We start from the raw sequence: 19,797 nt of genomic DNA on the forward strand, positions 1-19,797 counted from the left end.
AAAAAAAAAAAAATGGATTCGATTATTTTGCAATGGGTCCATTTAATTTTTATATCTAGGACAGCTACCTGGAATATCTGCAGATACATGGGCCTGATAAGCACGTCTTCACTGAGTTTATGTAACTGACTGGCTTGTCCAACATAATGTATTTTCCCTTAACCTGCTAGAGAGCGCGAGTGATTGGAGGCTGGCGTTCCTGGAGAGATGTTGGCGCCGTGGGGTTGCTCTCACACCAGCTCGAACGTGTGGTCGCGTTTGTTGTTTAACTCGGGCTGTAGGAGAGTTGGGGGCACCGCAGGAGATCACGGGAGCCTTTTCTTCCAGATAGAAGAGATGTTAACAATAAAAACTCAAAATTCTACCTGTTTTTCTGTACATAAAGAAAATCTGGAGTTGCTTTATGTTTACTTATTCTGAAAGATCTGGACTTTTTGCTCAAACCAGTAAAGGTAAAGGCAAAGTGGGTACAGGCACTTCTGTGCCTGGACTTTTTTCAGTCTGCACCCCAAGGGGGCTCTGTAGCTGCTGGTGTGATCTCGGTGGCTCTGCACTCTTATTTCTGCCAATGTCCCTCCTCTCTGACTGCACCTTCTTCTCCTTTCTCTTCTCCGATACATGAGATAAATGAGTTTCAAGCCTCCGTCCTCAGCCCTGGTCTGTCTGTCCCTCAGGTGCCTCCCCCTCTTGCCCACTCAGCAACCTCAGGTATGTGGCCCTCTGAGTCTCTACCCCCGGTCCTGTCCTCCCTGGATCCCACCGCCCGATTCCCAGTGGCAGCCACACTCACTCCCCTTGAGTCCTTTCAACTGCACCACTGGGCAGTCACGCCATCATGCCCCGAATTCCGTTTCCTTTGTATTTAACTTGGAACCAGTTTGCACTCTGCACCTGCTTCTCATCATGTACGATGCCACGGCTGGGAGATGCAACAGCAGAATGGGAAACCATGGCATCCTGCCCTTAAGGAGTTGACAGGCTCATCTCTGGACCTCTTGGCTCATGTTCTCTGTGTCTGGAGTGGCCACTCTCCACCCCCCAGCCCCACTGCTGTATGTTCAAGCCTACCCATTCTTTCAGGCTCGGTTTGGTACGCTTTCTCCATCTTGAAGCTCGTCCTCAGAACCTGTGGCCAGAAGTCATGTCTTCTGCTGCTCAGATCCCCTTTGTTGTGCTTTTTTTTCTTGCCTTATAGACATTTGAGGACTTCTTTCTCTCTTAGTACAGACTCCAGAAAGTCAGGGGTTGTGACTTACATATCTTTTGCCTCCTGCACAGCATCTCTCATGATGGCGTGAACACAGTTATAAGTAGGCAATAAATGTTTGCTGAATAAATTCAGGAATTAATGAAAGTTTACTTATTTTCCTCAAATGTGTTTTTGCCTTGTATTACTTATGCTTAATTAATCCTAAAAGTTTAATAAAATTGGTTTTCTTTTTCTGCGAGTATCTACTAGGCACACAGTAAATAATATGAGCCCTGAGTATAATAAAAATGCAGTGGAAAGTGGACAGGGGGAAATGTTTACGTTTATAGGCATATTTTCTTAAATTATACAAAGTTAATATATGATACTATCCATATGGAAAGGTATCTTAGAAAATTGAATGTTAACAGTTTCATCTCCCTTATTTTGCTTCTGATCATAAATAATCAAAGTGTCTTTCTCTGGGAACTCACATGGAGAGGAAAGAATAGGGATTCAGCCCTGGGTTTGAATACCACCTCTGCTATCTACTTGATTCTGTAGCCTGAGCCAAATTACTTAACACATCTGCACCTCAGTCTTCATCTCTGGCTGTGAGTTTCTGGATGGAGTGTGTCTTGCTCATCTTTGAATTTCCTGTTCCTAGTATAGTGCTTTTGGTATTAGGTACCAGTGTTTCCTGGATGGATAGATGGGAGAGTGGAAGGAATGATAAATGGATTGATGGATGGATGGATGGAAGGAAGGAAAGGAATTATGTACCTTGTCTACCTTGAGAATTAACAGTGATATCTATAACTCATTGTGAAACAATGAGTGTTCAATCCACAGCTATTTTTATTCCTTTTCAAATTCAAAAGATTGCTATTTTAGTTATGGGGTGATTTTTTTTTTTTTAATCTTAAGGTAGTCATTCTTTGTTACATTGCATTTATATTTAGTACTTATAAGACTCAAAGTATTTTGACCAAAATAATCTTTTGATCATTTATATTGTTAATCCTGTTGCTTTTTGAAAGCATTAATTTTTTTCTGGCTCTGCCTTTTCAGATACTGGTCAGTTCTGAGAACTAAGTCATCTCAGTGGTATTTGTGTGTTTTCAGACAGTATGAGAGAAGATGGAAAAATTTACTATTCACTCAAATGTGAATAAAGTAGGAAGCTGGACAAGGACAAAATATCAGTAATACTTTCATTCCATTAAAAATTAGGTGAAGTCTTTATAGTCGGAGAACTCATTTTCCACTAACTCTGAACTGGTGATTTTTTTAAAAAGTTGTTGCTTTTGCAGAATATAAAGTTCTTCATTGTATGAAGTAATTTGATTCACTTATTTACTTAGTCTTTAAGCATGAGAGAAACCTGTATTTTACAATTGCTTTTTTTTTCTTTTTCTTCTTCAACATCAGGAGGAATGGTTATGCTCTATAATGCTATGCTTAAGTAAAATTACACATTCGGGGCATCTAAATTGGCATGCCAAATTATAGGACATTTTAATTATTATGTGGATGTGACAGATTCAATTATTCTTGAACTCCTTTGAGAAAGCTGCCCTTAGCAGTGATTCACAGTAGTAAACAAAAGATTAACAGGAAAATGCCCTTTATGAGACTTAATGTTTCCGATTAAATACCACGGGACGGAATTAACTGCAGTCCCTAGATATGGACAAACAGCCTGCGTCCTGCTTGGAGTTCCCGCGTATCCCCTTAAGATAAATTTACTCTAAAGACCACCTAAATGAAGAACTAAGTACCACTTAAAGAACTGTTTTCCTAGGTACGTCATTTGGGCCAATTGTTTCAGCCTCTTTCTTCCCTCCCGAACCATTAACCAGAGCTACTAATAAGTAGAAATGTAGAGTTAAGAGCCCCTTCCTCTCCCTTTCAATTTCCAATTAGTGGACATATTAAGGAGCAATAAAATGGCTGAAAGGCAGGCAGCCTAAGAAAGAGAGAAAAGGAAGCAGGGGAGATAATTGTGAAAACAGATATTCAGATCTTCTGCAATTGAGATTGGGCTGCCCCCGTGGACTGTGCAGGCCACGATCGCTGGAATTTGGAGCTCAGTTTCTTAATTACTTCTTTAGTCTTATCCAAAGAGAAAATTGGATTTCTAGAGATTTCTTCTGTGCAGAGCAATTATGCTAAAGCTGCTTAGGTAGCAGCTCTTTTAGCCAATCTTTCACTCCCAGAATAATAAGCTCCAACCAAAGCCAACTTCAAGATGCACCTTAATCTCGCCGACGGGGTTATTTTGTCCCCTCTTACCGGCTGACATATTCCAGGACCCTGAAGAAATTCCAGAAGCATTGACTTCTTTTCCAGATATTGCTCAGATTCTGTCAAGCCAACTCGGCTATTAATTTGCTTTCGGGTCACTGCCATCTGGTCTGGATGACATCACCCTACTTTTTAGGTAAACCGACTTTGATTTTCTTAAATCAAGAAATTTCCCAAGTCTGGATGTATGTAAAAATAGCCCTCAAAGCTTGGAGTCTGAGAGCTAAAAGCACTAACTAATAACAACCCAAAATGCCTTTGGCAGAATATAAAACGCCACAGGACTGCTGAGTGCCCATAATCATAGTCTAAAACTTTCATTTTCTTCCTTTCCTATAACATTATAATAATAAAAGGTCGGGCTAGGCCTTTGTCTGCCTAGTAAAACAGGGTAATCAAACCATTTAAACACCAGCCAGACCTACCACCCAAATGGATTCTCTCTATTCTCCTTCTCCTGCCCCTTTCCGAAATATTATCTGAGTTATAATATGTTACTGCAAAACATTGTGTGCTAATGGGTTTCTTTCTGCTGATTAACAGGTTTTGGATTCAGGAAGACTGAAAGAATATGATGAACCCTATGTTTTGCTGCAGAACGAAGAGAGCCTGTTTTACAAGATGGTGCAGCAACTGGGCAAGGCAGAAGCTGCTGCCCTCACCGAAACAGCAAAACAGGTGAGCCCGCCACAGGGACTGGTAATTAAAGTTCATCTCGGCCATTCACTCCTCACAATCTGGCACCGGGGGTGCTCTAACAAGCACCCTGTGCCCTTTTCAATTATAAGCCTTCAGAGACAACGCTTCATGACTGGGTCTTAACAACACGTCCCAGGTTGAAGTCAGGTCTGCCGAGAATCGGCAGACTCGGTGGGGCGGGGGAGCCACAGGTGTGCATGCTTACCTGTGCCGGCACGTGGGGAGGTCTGCGCACTGTGGCTTGCTCAGGTGTGCGGGCACCTGTGCCTAATTGCAGAGAGAGACCAGATTCTAAAGAGATTGCCCACGTTCGGTTCTGTGGGTACAGATTCTCCTGTGGCACAGGAGGTTCGCATTTTGCGGACCTCTAATGGGTGCTCACCTTTGAGATGCAGATGTGGTCAAGGCACATCCCGCTCCAGGAGATTTTGAAGAGTTTGGGAAAAAAGATTGTGGGATATTTTCTGTCTGGTCTAGAAAGATCCAGCAGGGGAATGTGTAGGTTGCTTTTCTGTTTCATAATTTGTCAAGAAAACTACATGATACTGACCTTCTTCCTGCCCAGGTTTCTCCCTGATTCTTGGTTGTTTGGAATTAGGCCTAGTTAGCACCTTGTGCTTCCTCTGCCTTCTAGATGATGAAATCGCCATTGGGATGATCAAGAATCTATACTATCTCAATGCTATAGTCTGAGTGGTGCTTGAAGGTTTACAAAGCATTTTCACAGAGATGATGTGTGTGAAAGTACCAAGCACCATATATGGTGAGAAAAAGGTGCTCGGTGAATAACATTCGGATTATCTGGTATCTTTCCAGTAACAGTGATGGAGTATCTCATTGTACAGGTGTGATGTGAGAACTGAGGGCTGCTTTCAGGGACTTAAGCTAATGTCCGGCATCACCTGTAACTCTTTCTGATACAAGGTGGGAGTTAGATTGATGGAAGGATGGAGGGAAGAAAGGAAACTCACGTGTTCTTGAGATGCATGGCTGGGGTGGAATGGCACCAACAGTCTTTGGAGGCTCCTCGTCAGAACTCTTTATCTCTGGGCATTATAATTACGGGTACGTTTTTCTTTTCATCCTCTTCTTGCATTTCCCAGATTTTCACTCTAAGAAAAAATTATTGTGTAATATCTTAAGTATCTGGAGGAAATCTGTCCTAGTATCTAATGGTACTTGTGTATGAGAGATTAGAAACACAGCCTGAATTCTCTTCCGTCCCTGCTTCATCTCATCCCTCCTTAGAAATGAAGAGCTATACTTCCATTGTTCGTAGGGGATTTCTTTGAATTCTGCTTCCATCCTCAAAAACTGTTCAGTAAATGTGTATATGTGTGCACAGTATTATGCTGGGAACTCACACGTCAGATATGTTCCTTAGTCATCCCCAGTATAACGCCAAGAGTTGAGAAGAGCAGAGATACTCCGTAAATATGCTGAGCCATTTGGAGGAGCAGGATGGGGCTTGGACATCATGTGCCATGCCCTACGCTGTGGTAGAGCTTCTCTTGTCTTGGTGCTGGTTTAAGAGGCTGAGACTTTGAGAGGGGAAGGAAATTGCTCAGAGTCACATAGCTGGCCGAATAATTGGCGGATTCAGATTCAAACCGAGGGTCAGGGACGAGGAAATCTGCATCCTGTACATACAATGTAAAGACTTACATTGTATGTGAACATAGAGAAGGTACACTTGGAGCCCTGTGTTGCTTTCGTGTCTGAAATTCCGAGTGCTTTCATCTGCTCAATGTCTCCCAGTCAGTCCCTGGGGATCCCCTGTATCATCTCATAAAAGAGCCGGGAATCTCATAAACCCCTTTGTTCTTTGACCTCAGGCATTTCACATCAAACAGATGGGTCACCACCTACGTGTCAAAACCTCCATTTTAAGAATGTGTTATTGTATATTATCAAGACGTTGAGTAATGAGAAATAAATCACAGATAGTTCCAGATAACATAAGATAGTATATAGTTCAACACCCTCATTTTACGAATGAGGGAACTAAGGCCCCTTAGAAGGAAGGTGGCCCTAACTTACGTTAACTCTAGTTTGCAGCAGACGCAGAATTAGAAATCTGTTCTTTTAACATGTTTTGATGCAAGTGTAAGGTACGTACAGAAATGTTCATAGGTCACAGAGTTAGAAATCTTGTGGTTCCTGGTCCATTAATCTTGCACCTCAGTTAACAATATTAATGGTGTTACATTTGGGTAGATCTTTGTGTGTGTAACTTGCTCTATTATATTTTTTAAATTTAAATTCAATTAACATATAGTGTATCACCCACTTACCCCATCCCCCCATCCCCCTCCCCTCCAGCAAAGCTCAGTTTCTTTCCTGTGGTTAAGAGTCTCCCTCTCTGATTTTGTCTTGTTTTATTTTTCCCTCCCTTCCCCTGTGATCTTCTGTTTTGTGTCTTAAATTCCACGTATGAGTGAGATCATATGATAATTGTCTCTCTCTGATTGACTTATTACACATAGCATAATACCCTCTAGTTCCATCCATGTCGTTGCAAATGGCAAGATTTCTTTTTTTTTTTGATGGCTGAGTAATAGTCCATTATGTGTGTGTGTGTGTGTGTGTGTGCATACACACCACATCTTCTTTATCTGTTCATCAGTCGTTGGACATCTGGGCTCTTTCCACAGTTTGGCTGTTGTGGAAATTGCTGCTATAAACATCGGGGTGTGGGTGCCCCTTGGGATCATTACATTTGTATCTTTGGGGCATTGCTGGGTCGTAGGGTAGCTCTATTTTCACCTTTGGGGAACCTCCATACTGTTTTCCAGAGTGGCTGTACCAGCTTGCATTCCCATATTTGGGTCGTTCTTTATCATTTATCTTACACAGTTCTCACGTGTATGATTTCACTTAATCCTCATGGCCGTTCTTTCTTATCCCAGTTCATGGATGAGGAGAGTGGATCAAGGACTCACCTAAGGTCACAGAGCTGGTCAGTGGAGAGCAGAAGGCGAATTGCCGGCTGAGGCTGAGAGCTGCCCCAGTCCATGTGTTAAGTTTCAAAACCCTGCTCCTTATCTTAATCTTATGAGGTGTCCAAGGTAAGGCCAGGTTCTCATAATGGCATAACATCCCTGTGGGATTTCAATCCTGCCGCTGGCTCAGGTCCCCTCTCTGGAAAGACGTAAGGAAAAACATGCCCCAGTTCTCACCCCAGTTGAATATCTTCTTGACATTACTTCTGCATACGCTTGGTCCTCTTAGAACAGGCTATCAGATTGTCAGCTTTTTAAATGTTTGAGCATCAAATATCAATGCATCACTGAGAATGGTAACAGTAGGAAGATTAGCGTTAAGTCAACAAGCTTTCCACTCCTAAGAGACTGGAATTCATTCCTTTGGAAAGAAAACCCAGCATCTAGGAAAATGTACTTCCAAGTCATGTTTTCTTGACCACGTGGTTGTTTTTTTCTGAAAATGTTGGTGTAGGCAAGCTTAATCACTCTCTGACCCTCATAGATGATCCATGAAATAGTAGAGAAAGTACTTTTTAGGTTCATAAAGCTGAAATGTGCATTAGGTGTCTTAAAGCAACAGAAATGTATTTCTCACAGTTCTGGAAGCTGGAATTTTGACATCAAGGTGTCAGTGGGGTTGGTCTCCTCTGAAACATCTCTCGTTGGCTTGTAGATAGGCCATGGTCTTCCCTCTGTGTGTGCCTGTGTCCTAATCACCCCTCATATGGGTCAGAATAGATTAGGACCCACCCATGTGACCTCATTTTAACTTAACTGACCCTATCTCCACATACAGTCACATTCTGAGGTATTGAGGGGTTAGGACTTCAACATACACCTTTTGAGGGGACACAGTTCGGCCCATAACCAAGGGTGAATGCCTGTCATTCATTCTCTTCCATAATGAAGCAGACCTAATTGAGGTTGTTTGGAGTTCCTTTGTTCCCAGTGTGTAACAGGTGCCATTTTATCTATTCGTGAAATCACCAGATACAGCCCCAGAGTTAGGAAATCCTGATCTACGCCCTATGAGCCTGGGCCAGTTGGAGTAGGTGGAAGAAGCACTTAGCAGTCCTATGGTCCTTTATGTGTCCTGAGGTCTCTGCACCTCGGGGTCCTTATTTGTCCTGCTGGGGTTATAGCATGGCCCCTCTTCGCTGCGCTCTTACTACAAGGATCAGATGAGATGGTGTATATACTCACCTGCTTTGAAGAATACAGATCATTTTACAAATAGAAGAGTTTTATCTCTCAATGATCAGAGGGGGATTGGTTTCTTAAAGACTGTCGATGGAACCCTTACCTCCCTATGATAACAAAAGAAGTACCCAAAGTTCTTATAGGTAGCTTTAGAGACTCTTTGATGATTAAAATTTATTTTTTTTTTAAGATTTATTTATTTATTTGAGAGAGCGAGAATGAGAGAGAGAGAGAGAGAGTACATGAGAGGGGGGAGGGTTAGAGGGAGAAGCAGGCTCCTCGCCGAGCAGGGAGCCCGATGCGGGACTCGATCCAGGGACTCCAGGATCATGACCTGAGCCGAAGGCAGTCGCTTAACCGACTGAGCCACCCAGGCGCCCAAAATTTATTTTTAATAAGTTTTTTTTTCAACAGATGATACAGGCTAATGCTACAAAATTCACAAACTTCGCTGTTTTTTAAAATAGTTGTTCTAGTTTATAAATAAAACATAAGTCATCCGCCCACTCCTGTCGTGACTCGGCTCCTCCCTCAGGATGGAGCCCTGGCACCCCTTATGACCGTTCTGCTGATCCAGTCCGTGTGTGAGCACGAGCTTGTGCTACACAGCCTTTCTGTGTTTTAAGTACCGGTGACAGCCATGTTTTGCTTTTTTCCCTTACTATCTCAGATTATATCAATGCATATAGTTATCTCATTCTTTTTATTTTTTAAAAGATTTTATTTATTTATTTGACAGAGAGCTAGAGAACACAGGTAGGTAGAGTGGCAGACAGAGGGGGAGGGAGAAGCAGGCTGTCCGCTGAGCTGGGAGCCCAACATGGGGCTCAATCCCAGGACCCTGGGGTCATGACCTGAGCCGAAAGCAGCCCCTTAACCCACTGAGCCACCCAGGCGCCCCATCTCATTCTTTTTAAAGGCTGCGTACTATTTATGCTTTCTCCACTCCCTTTGCCCCATTTTTCCTTCTAATTACGTTGTTTTCTGTTTTATTCCCCCAGAGGATGCGCTCTCAGATTTACTTCACTGATTCTTGTATTCTGTGTTACGATTTATCAATTTCTGCTTGTATATCCATTAATTCCTTCCTTCTGTGGTTTATTTTATTGTGGCTTCTTGACTGCATTTGTTTTCATTCTTTCTTCATTAATACATATATTTTAAGGCGGTGAACTTTTCTCTGAATACTGTTCTAGCTGTATGCGATAGGTCCTGATATATAGTGCTTTCGCCATAGTTAAGTTTTATATATAAATCTACAATTTGGGTTTTAATTTTCTCTTTGGTCCAAGAATTATTTGAGAAAGAGGTCTTTAAAACTTCCTGGTGATGGGGGTTTGTTTTTTCTGTTTTCTATTTTACTCCTCAATGTTGATTTTCATTGCCTTGTGATCACAAAGTTGTCTGTGCTGTTTCCACCCAAAACCAGTGTTTAGTAATAACTTTTTTTGTGTTCTAGTGTTTAGGCAATTTCGGTGAATGTTCTTTGGATGTGTAAAAAGATGGACTGTTGTCTGTTTAAGGTATAGCGTTTAATAACTTTTAATTAGATTCACTTTGTTAATTGTATTATTTAGGTCTTCTCTATCCTTATTTGGTCCATTTGATGAGATTTAGGGAGGTCACATTATGTTAGTCTCATATTGTAAAAAGATTTTCACTTTCTAGTTCTTGTCATTTTTTGGTAATTACCAAAATTTTTTGGTAATTTTGATACTATGGTATTTTAGTCCACAGATATTCATGACTTGGGTTTTTGCTATGAATTATATTTTCTACTATTTTAAAGTGCTCTTTTTTCTTAGATTCATATAATGCACCTGGCCCTGAATGCAAGCTGGTTCAAAATTGCAGTTGAGTCCCTTGCTTTTCACTTTGTTTTCATTTGCCTGGTATGTCTTTGTCTTTTAGTATCAGATTATAAATATATCTCCTGCAAATGGCATGTGGTTCAGTTTAGCTCTGAGATTTAATCTTAGTCCTCCCCCCTCCTTTTTAACAGATGAATTTAGTCCATTTACGTTTGTTGAGATTATAGGTATATTTTATCTTATGTTATGCTTTCAGCTTTTAGTGTTCTTTTTTTAAACTTTCTAATTAGGATGTATTTCTTTTTTAGTTTTTGTTTTTTGTTTAATTTTTGAGTGATCTCCACCCAACATGGGGCTGGAATGCATGGCCCTGAGATCAAGAGTTGCACACTCTATACTGATGGAGCCAGCCAAGGCACCTCTATTTTTTTTTTCTTTGCTCATTGTTTTATGTATGTACTTTTCACTTCTTCTAGGAACACTTTATTATTACTGATTCCCCATTGTAAACAATGACAACATCTCTTCCCTCTCTGTGCTCCCACCAGATTTTAGTTGTTTAAATAGCTTTCCTTCAACTATTTACCTTCCAATCTTTAAAAATACTTAAACCCCTGTTATTTTACTTACTTACTTGTTTTAAATGCTACTTTCTCCATCTCTTAGTTGGCTAAAATCTGTCCTCTAGCACATTGTCTTTCAGACTTTGGGCTGTGATCCATTCGTGGGGCTGTGAAATCTATTTAGTCAGTCGTGACCAGCGTGTCTTAAGATAGGAGACACAAAAGAATGGAATGGGAAAAAAAAGAACAGTGTATCTTTCATAGTAATAGTAAATATTTCTTGGAAGTCCTTTCAATAGAGATGTCAATCTCTACGGAGTTTCAGTGTAATATGAAAAGTACTTACTATTGTGGGTGACAGTAAAAATAAAAGGTTGGAAAACAGGGCTCTGTACCATCTTAAAGGAGGGTTCATTGGAGTTAGAATCCCTGACTTTACCACATGTATGAAGGATTTGCTGCATCTCTAATTTTAATGTTCTGGTTATAAAATTCTTGGGTCACACTTTCTTTCACTTAGTATGCTGTAAACTTTGCCCTGACATTGTTTATTCATATGGAGAAGTCCAAGGCCAAGTTAGAAGTAACTCGATCTTCTTTCCTGGAAGCCTGAAGGACTCTTTCTTTATTTTGAAGGCACTTAGTTTTTCCTAGGGTATTCTGTACTCTTCTGGTCCCTAGCTTTAAGTCTTTTATTTCTGGAGGTTACCTGAACTATAGCTTTGAAGTTTTTTGTTTTTGTTTTTGGTTGGTTGGTTGGTTTTTGACTGGAGTCTCCTCTTTTCAAATATCTGTCATGTATATGTTATCTGTCCTTCGTGTTATAAAGCTATTTTCTCCTTGATCCTTTTAATTCTTTATAAATTTCTAATTATGCTTGTTTTCTCAATCCTGTCCTCCATATCTCATCCTGTTTTTTCCAGCAGTGGCTAAGTCACTTTGTGCTGCATCCATACAGCTGTCATTTCCGTGATGCTTTCGTAGTCTCCTTCACTTCACTTTTGGCCCCAGTCAACTCCTGGTTCATCATTTTGTGTCGCTGTGCCATATTTCCAAACTCACGGATTTCTGTTGTCCACAGGTTGATTGTTCTACGTTTTCTTTGAATGTATTGCATTATATATTTTTTATAATATTCGTCTCTTTGGTGAGTATTTTTTTGCCATGTGTTTATCTTGTTCCTTTTCCTCACTTTTTTTGGTGTATTTTACAGATCGTGTACTACTTTATTGTTGTTGTTGTTGTTGTTGTTGTTGTTATTCCTACTACTCACCTCTGAATTGAGTTTTTCCTGGACCATATGTTTAGGGTAGCGGTGGCTTGGGCATTATTTCAGGCTAAAGGGAATTCTCTCCTTAACATAGAAGCTCCTTATGACCCAGATAGAGAATGTGTGTGTGTGTGTGTGTGTGTGTGTGTGTGTGTGTGTGTGTAAGCAAGAGAGAGAAATTGAAAATGCATGTTCATTTAGCCTGTCATCCTCCCTAGCCTGCAGAGATGGGCGGTTACTTGCATTTCAGTTTTTCTCTTCTCCGAGGGTCTCCTCAATGTGTGTGCTTCAGGCAGAGATGGTGATTCTGGTCAGTTCCTCATTGACACGCCTTAGAATCTGCCAGTTAGTTGGACACCTGTACTCTCCCCTGATTGCTGAGATCTCCCATAGCTATCTCTGCTCTGGCTTACTCCAGCCCCAATGGATCCAGTTGCATATGGCAGCCCATGTGGATAGCTTGCCATTTGGGATTTCCGAGGACTCCAGATCTTATTGGAGATGGGCTTCTTTTGCATCTCGCAGCACCCTTGCTGCCTGGGGTGATTTCTGAGAGGATAAGGGGAGGGGAAGTCCATTTCCATTATCGTAAAAGCAGAGGTCTTCTCGGACTCTCTAGTACTCTTTAACCTTGCCGACACACCTGCCATTGTGTACACCGGAGTCAGACCTGCTGTAGAGACGAGTTGGAGAGTTCCTGGAACGGAGCTAGGCCCATGCAGTGTAGTGAGAATGATCGGACAGGGTCTGGAGCCAGAATTCAACATATTGAACCAATGCCTTCTGAAGGCAATGTCAATAAAAGCTCCGTTGCTGGCCTTCATCCACGCATGGGCAGCTTTAATAAAAGCTCTGTTGCTTTTAGTGAGATTTGATTCTGTGATGGTTGCTTTATTGACACGCTAGAGTCACATACTCAGCTTGGTTTCAGCCTACATGAGAGGGACTGTAATGAACCAAACCCAAAAGAAGGAGAGGGAAAGGGACAAGAAACCCAATACTCACTGGTCTTACCGTCCTCTTGTCCCGATCTCGAACTTTTATGGCATCGTTTCCTTGGTTCTTCACAACTGTTTTGAGCTGGCATTACTATTGTCCCTTTTGACAAATGGAGAAACTGAGGCAGAAGAAACTACGTAATGGGTCAGCCAGTAGTCAGTGAGCGGCAGCTCTGCAACTTGGGTCCTCTTTTCCTGCGTCCCCGGTGACCATGTTCCCTGAATTGGTGGTGTCTCAGCTCCAGCCTGGGCGTTCTGTAAAGATAAAGTCAGAAGAGCCCCAGCAGGGCCTCCCCGCTGTTTAGTTTTCCTCACTCAAGTGGGGTGATGCTGCTCCTTTCCACGGGCCAGGGGGCCCCTTCTCAGAGCGGCCTCGTAATCACACCCGCCACTTGCCGGGGCGTGTCTTTCATCCGCAGTTTGTAGCCGGTCATTAGTCCCCGTGAGGTAAGTCACTGTCTCACTTTGCAGGTGAGGAAGCCTGGACGGAGAGGGGTTGAGCGATTTTTTACCAGGGTCAGCAGTGAGGCCCGGGGAAAGAGAGTGGCCGTGGGCCTCCCCATCCTGGGCTCAGCCTGCCGCCCGGGCACCCTTCACCCAGCTGCCTTCATTCATAACCCGCGGCGGGCAGAGGATGTTTCCCTTTCACTTCTCGTATTGGAGTGTATTCCCAAACACGCCAACACAGGAGGAAATGAAGGGTCCATTCAGGGATTTAATAACACACGGAAGCTCGCTTTCAGTATTTAGTTTCAAGTTTTTCAGACCATGAAGCTAAGACCATTTCAATGAAGCATTGTTAATAAGGACATTTTCTCTGTAAAAAATTACATTGAGCGGGTCATGGGGAAAGACATCGATCGGCTTATTCGGGAGAGGACTATCAAACAGTAGAAAATAAAGATGTATTTTTATCTTATTGGCTGATTTTAGTTTCAACAAGAAGTAGCTATTTTTGAGGACATAAATATATAACCATACAAAATATGGCCAGCTTTAAATTTACAAAAAAAAATTTAAAAATTACCCCCCCAAAGGTATTATTTTTGAATACTTGCATTATAATGGAAAAAGCCTCAGATGTCACCCAATGCGGTCCAAACATTCTTGGAGAAGTCCTTATTTTTCTCCTTAAGTGACATTTTAATATATAATATTTCAAATGGGGCGCCTGGGTGGCTCAGTCGGTTAAGCGACTGCCTTCGGCTCAGGTCATGATCCTGGAGTCCCAGGATCGAGTCCCGCATCGGGCTCCCTGCTCGGCAGGGAGTCTGCTTCTCCCTCTGACCCTCCTCCCTCTCATGCTCTCTGTCTCTCATTCTCTCTCTCTCAAATAAATAAAATCTTAAAAAAAAAAAAAAATTTATAAAAAAAAAAATATTTCAAATGTAATGTTATTTTTGGAGTAGCAAGTATGCAAGCGACAAGAGAAAAAGTACACTTAATCTGCAGGTAGGTGTCCCAGCAATTTTCTTTTTTGTATGTGCAGCCCATTATCCCCCATGATAACTTTGTTGACAGCACCCACAAATATATTCGGAGCCAGGTTTTGTAAGATAGATCCAGAATCGTATGACTAAGAGACCCAGCTCATGACACGTGTCAACCTTCAGATAGATGGTACATTTTCTGTTTTAAAGACTCAAACAAAACTTTTCACATTCTTCTTTGGGGGAAAAAAAAATTACATTTGAAGTCCTTTTTCACCCAAACACATTTTGAGATAAGAGCTCACAAGTCTTGACATTATTTCATTTTGTTATGCGCATCTGTCAAGGAACTGAGATAGGATACAGCTACTAAAAACTGATGATTGTGGAACAGAGAAACTTGACAGCATTTCATTCCCTTTATGTTCTGATTATACATTTATCAGAAAACCTGTATCTCTTCTAGTTCAGCTAGAAATTGGTAGAATTCAAGAACTCAAAGGCTTGGCAAAGAACTGTCCTATTATTTGGTATCATCTTACATTTTAGAGAAGTTGCTTGGTTGAGTCATTGTTAAAGCTTTTGCTTCTCTTTTCATTATTGTGGCCCACTATCCACAGATCCCATTTCTATAGGCCCTGTAACTGCTTTGCCGCACAAATTAAACGCTGGGATATTTCATACGTATATGCCAGCGTTTCAATGCTTGTCAGTCAGAGTTTATAAAATATAGGGATTACAACCTGATATTAACATCCAAATCTATTGTGCTCATTTTATGTGTGAAAATGAGAAACCCTCGTACAGACGCTAGAATCCCCGGCCTCTTTGTCACCCTGTTTTTAATTTATCTCCAGGTTTTGAGTCAGTGAAATGATTTTGCTTTATCAATTTAATGTAGTGATAAAACATATCTGTGAATCAGAATGATCAGAAGCAAAGTCCAGCTACAGGTTGTTTGGCATTAAGCCCAGCCCCGCTGAGGGGTGTAATAGGGCTGCTTCCTTCACAGAAGGGAACACCCCCGTTGTTTTAATCATACCTCCACTAGCAGTGTGCTGCCCTTCACATGAAGACATGGACGTAGACATGCATCGCCTGGGCGAGGAGGACTTGAAAACTTTTAAACATGTTCTTTTTATACCTCTTTTTCTTCTTCTTTTTTTTTTTAACAGATATACTTCAAAAGGAATTATCCAGATATTACTCACAGTGAGCATGTGGTTATGAATGCTTCCAACGGACAGCCCTCAGCCTTTACTATTTTTGAGACAGCGCTGTGATCCTACCACAACATCAAGTCTATTCCAAAGACATTTTTCTAAAATAGTTTTTGTACTGTGTAACTATATATTGTACTTTTTTTTTTACACTAGCACAAAATATTTTACACATACAAGATGTTTGGATTTTTTCCTCCAACTTCACTCGGTGATTTCAAGCTCTAGCCGAATGATGTAATATTTTTTATTTATATGTTATAGTATTTTGTTTTCCTTATCCAAATCACAGGTGCAGGACACCAGTAAAAGCTGTTAACCAGGTTTGGTGCCTTAAAGAGATGTCAGAGCCAAACCTCATTTTGTTAGGTTTAAGACAAAGTTGTCACAGACCTTTTTTTTTTTTTTTTTTTTTTACAGCCCTCACAAATTACATATTACTTTCCAGTGATATCAGGGATTCTGTTTACTTGAAGTGTGTGAAGTTGCCATTTTGTCTGGCCACTTCCTTAACATAACGAGGATCCATTATTTCTTCCCAAAGACCTCTGGTTGAAATCATACAGATACAACTAATAGGAAAAACCAAAAATACACTTTAAGTGACATTATAGTGACCAAAAAAAGGATATATGCTTAGCATACAGGAGGGCAGTATTTAATTACATGTTCTGAAAGACAAGGAAGACAAAATAATGCTTTCTCAACACTGGAGCCCGCGTGGGTGATTTGATCATGAAGGGCACAAGTGTGATCATCGGTCATCTAGATGTGCACGACTCCAGCATGAGGACCATCGCAGTCTGAGGACTCAGCATGGTGACATTTTCAGAAAAGGCCCAGCCACTTAATTCCGGACCATGGAGCAGTAGTCTTACTTGGATTTCTGTTCTGCCAGCTAACCAGCTGTTGACTGTAATAAGCCTTTTTGGTTTAGCCTTTCTTGAAACCCCTTCTACACTGCACGTGTAGGTTCTCCTGACTTGGTGAGAAAAACCAAAGCTCTTTGCCAACAATGGCGCACCCAGGAGGCTCCCTTTTATGAGCCTGCCCAGGTTATTTTCCTTCTGACCACTAATAGCACTTTGTTTGGGTCTTTCTGATGAGTGAATCAGCAAACCACTGTACTCCCAAGGCCTGCTGCACTTTATTTGAACCGTGGGGTCTTTAGTTTTTCTGGATGGTGGCTATGGTATGTTAGTTCAAATTCCTAAAGGTTTTTAGGTTGTGGTTTTAAGTGGACTCTCGTGACCTCTAGGATAAGGTGTAACCACCCTCAAGTTGTGCATATATTAATCGATAATGCCCTCATACAGCAGATTTTTGGACTCTTCAAAGAGAGACGTTTTATAGCATCAAGCCTTAAAAAGCACACACAGCAAACTACACAAGACACATTGAGTGTAGTCGCAGTTTGACTCTTCATATTTAGAAATAATATGGTGAATGTTTAGTTCAGTAAGCCAGTAAGTTGTTCTGTAGTCATGGATAGTATTTCAGGAGACTAAAATGACAATGATGATAATGAGGTTTGTTAAGACAGTGGGAATACTGGACAAGTGTCTGTGTTTATTTGGTCTTTAGAGGTTAAAGGCAGTTTAAAAAAAAAAGCATGTTTCTATTTTATTTCTATTTTAATGTCATAGCATTTTTTCTTTAATGAAACAAAATTCATTTGAAATAAATGACAGTTTTCACCTCCATTCCGAGGTCTGTGTTTTGTTCTGAGAGGGATGACTGACTCATGTCCTTGCTGTTGAAAGCCAACGAGTTTTCCAGAGATCAGAAAGTATCTTCATTGTCAACTGGTTCTCTTGGCTAACTAGATGTACCAAATATTCTAAGTAGCTAGGTGGGTTTCAGACAGGTTGAAACAGCTGCTATTGAAGCCAGCCTGGTTGCTCCCCTTCCAGGAAGGGAGAGCGTGGTAGCTTATGCCCTAGGCTTGAACAAGTATCAAGTTGTTGAGGTTTTTTTTTTTTTTTTTTTTAAAGGCAACTTTTCCCTGGACTAACAGGGAACATTTATTGTTTCTCCACTGCAACACTGTAGAACGTTGGTTCTCAAAGTGGGGTCCCGGGACTGGCAGCATCAGCCTCACCTGGGAACTTTTTGGAAATGCAAATTCTTGTGTCTTTTCCCAGATCTACTGAATCAGAAACTGGTGGTGTGGACCGGTAATCTGTGTCTTAATAAGCCCTTAGGGTGATTCTGATGCAGGCTAACGTCGGAGACCCAGTCCATAGAACATAAAGAACTAAGAGCTCATTAAGAAAAACACAGAAAGCCCAGTTAGAGAAATGGACTAGAGACTTGAATAGGCACCTCACAAAAGAGAATATCCAAGCGACCAATAACTGGAAAAGTGCTCACTCTTATTAGTTACCAGGGAAATACGATGAGATAGCACTGAACGCCCACTAGCATGGCTAAAATTAAAAAGAATACCCATCAAGTGCCGCCAGAGCAATGGGAACTCTCCCGCAATACCGTGTGTCTAAAAAAAGGATGTATCAAATAAACAACTTTGGAAAACACTGACGGCATTTACTCAAGCTGCACACCTTGTGATCTGTTAATTCTTTTTTTTTTTTTTAAAGATTTTATTTATTTATTTGACAGAGAGAGACACAGCGAGAGAGGGAACACAAGCAGGGGGAGTGGGAGAGGGAGAAGCAGGCTTCCCCCTGAGCAAGGAGCCCGATGCGGGGCTCGACCCCAGGACCTTGGGATCATGACCTGAGCCGAAGGCAGACGCTTACCGACTGAGCCACCCAGGCGCCCCTGTTAATTCTACTCCAAATGTATACACATGTGCTGCAAGAGATGGGTTTGAAGAAGATGTTCCTAGAAACATAATTCCTAGTATCCCCAAACTGGAAATAATCCAAAAGCTCATCAACAGAAGGACAATACACTGATGAGATAAAATACTGCACACCAATGGAAGCTCTTAAACCACGACACAGGTGAATCTCAAAAACTTAAGTCTGCCCCCAAAGGATGTTTATGACTCCATTTATGCAACGTTCCAGCACAGTTTAAACTATAGTGTTCAAAGTCATGACACTTGCTTCACTTTGGGGAGGTGGAGGTGTGGGTAATTGGGGGAAATAAAAAGGGAGTTTCTAGGATATTTAAGTTTTTTGTTTTTGTTTTTGGTTTTGGTTTTGACTGGGTGGTGGTTAGATCAGTATTGTGTTCCTTTATTTTCCACACTTTTCTGTTGCATGTGCCTTTCCGCAATTCAGGAAAAAAAAGTTCTCAGCCTTGGTTTTCTTTTAGAATCTCATTTAAATCCAGTGACTAGCCTGCATCTGGGAAGTTACTTGTGCTGAGTTCTTAAAATACAAACTTCTGGAAGCCTTGACATATGACCCACAGCTAATGGCCTCATTTGAAGCTCTTGGTACAGGAGAGGTCCAGATCTGTATTTTCTGTGGCCAATTAATAAGATAAATTCCACTTCTCTAATTTCAGGAGAAATAAAAAGGAACTATAAGATCTTTCTGGATTCTTAACAACCACTTTAATGAAGTACATGGATGTACAAGAAACTACATATTTAATGTGTACAACTTGATGAGTTTGGAGATCAGTATGTGCTCCTAAAATCATCACCACAGTCTATACCATAAACTTACCCATCACCTCCAAAAGTTTCCTCCTAACACCGTAATTGGTTGCTGCCTTGTGAAAAAATAATTTAAGTCAATTCAGTGCAGTGAATTAGACTTGTTAAGTATTGTGGTAATTTGGTTAGTCAGTGGTTAACTTATCAGCTGATTACTTGGTTCCTATGTGAACTGAAGAAAATCTATGCTTTTCTTACAGAGGGTTTGGCTAGAGAGTACCTGAGTATTTGCTTCCTACCTAATTCTGAAAAGTTTAATAATCGTTAGAATCCTATGCCTTGAAATGTGTTAAATATTAGCACCTGAATGTGAAGTCACTTTCCACAATTCTGTTTTGGAGTGTTTTCAAGATACATTTTTACTCTAGAAAACTTAAGACATTCCTGGCCACCACCTCTCAAGAAAAAAAAAAAAGTTTGTAATTCCTCTAATGTAGTTCAGGAAATGGTTGACTTCTATTTTGACCAAAAAGAAAGACATCTTTCACTTAG

General features: G+C 41.1%; 1 protein-coding gene across 3 annotated transcripts in view; it reads left to right on the top strand.

Moving 5' to 3' along the window:
* Positions 1-15,734, top strand: part of ABCC4 (ATP binding cassette subfamily C member 4) — a 239,879-nt gene extending 224,145 nt beyond the window's left edge. For all 3 annotated transcript variants that reach the window (XM_021695986.1, XM_021695985.1, XM_021695987.1), the window contains 2 exons: positions 4,040-4,174; positions 15,627-15,734. In XM_021695986.1, the coding sequence (XP_021551661.1) occupies positions 4,040-4,174; positions 15,627-15,734 (243 nt within the window). The remainder of the gene's footprint in view (positions 1-4,039; positions 4,175-15,626) is intronic.
* The last annotated feature ends 4,063 nt before the right edge of the window (positions 15,735-19,797 follow it).

This window comes from Neomonachus schauinslandi, chromosome 3 (assembly GCF_002201575.2).
Source record: "Neomonachus schauinslandi chromosome 3, ASM220157v2, whole genome shotgun sequence".
NCBI classification, from domain to species: Eukaryota; Metazoa; Chordata; class Mammalia; order Carnivora; family Phocidae; genus Neomonachus; species Neomonachus schauinslandi.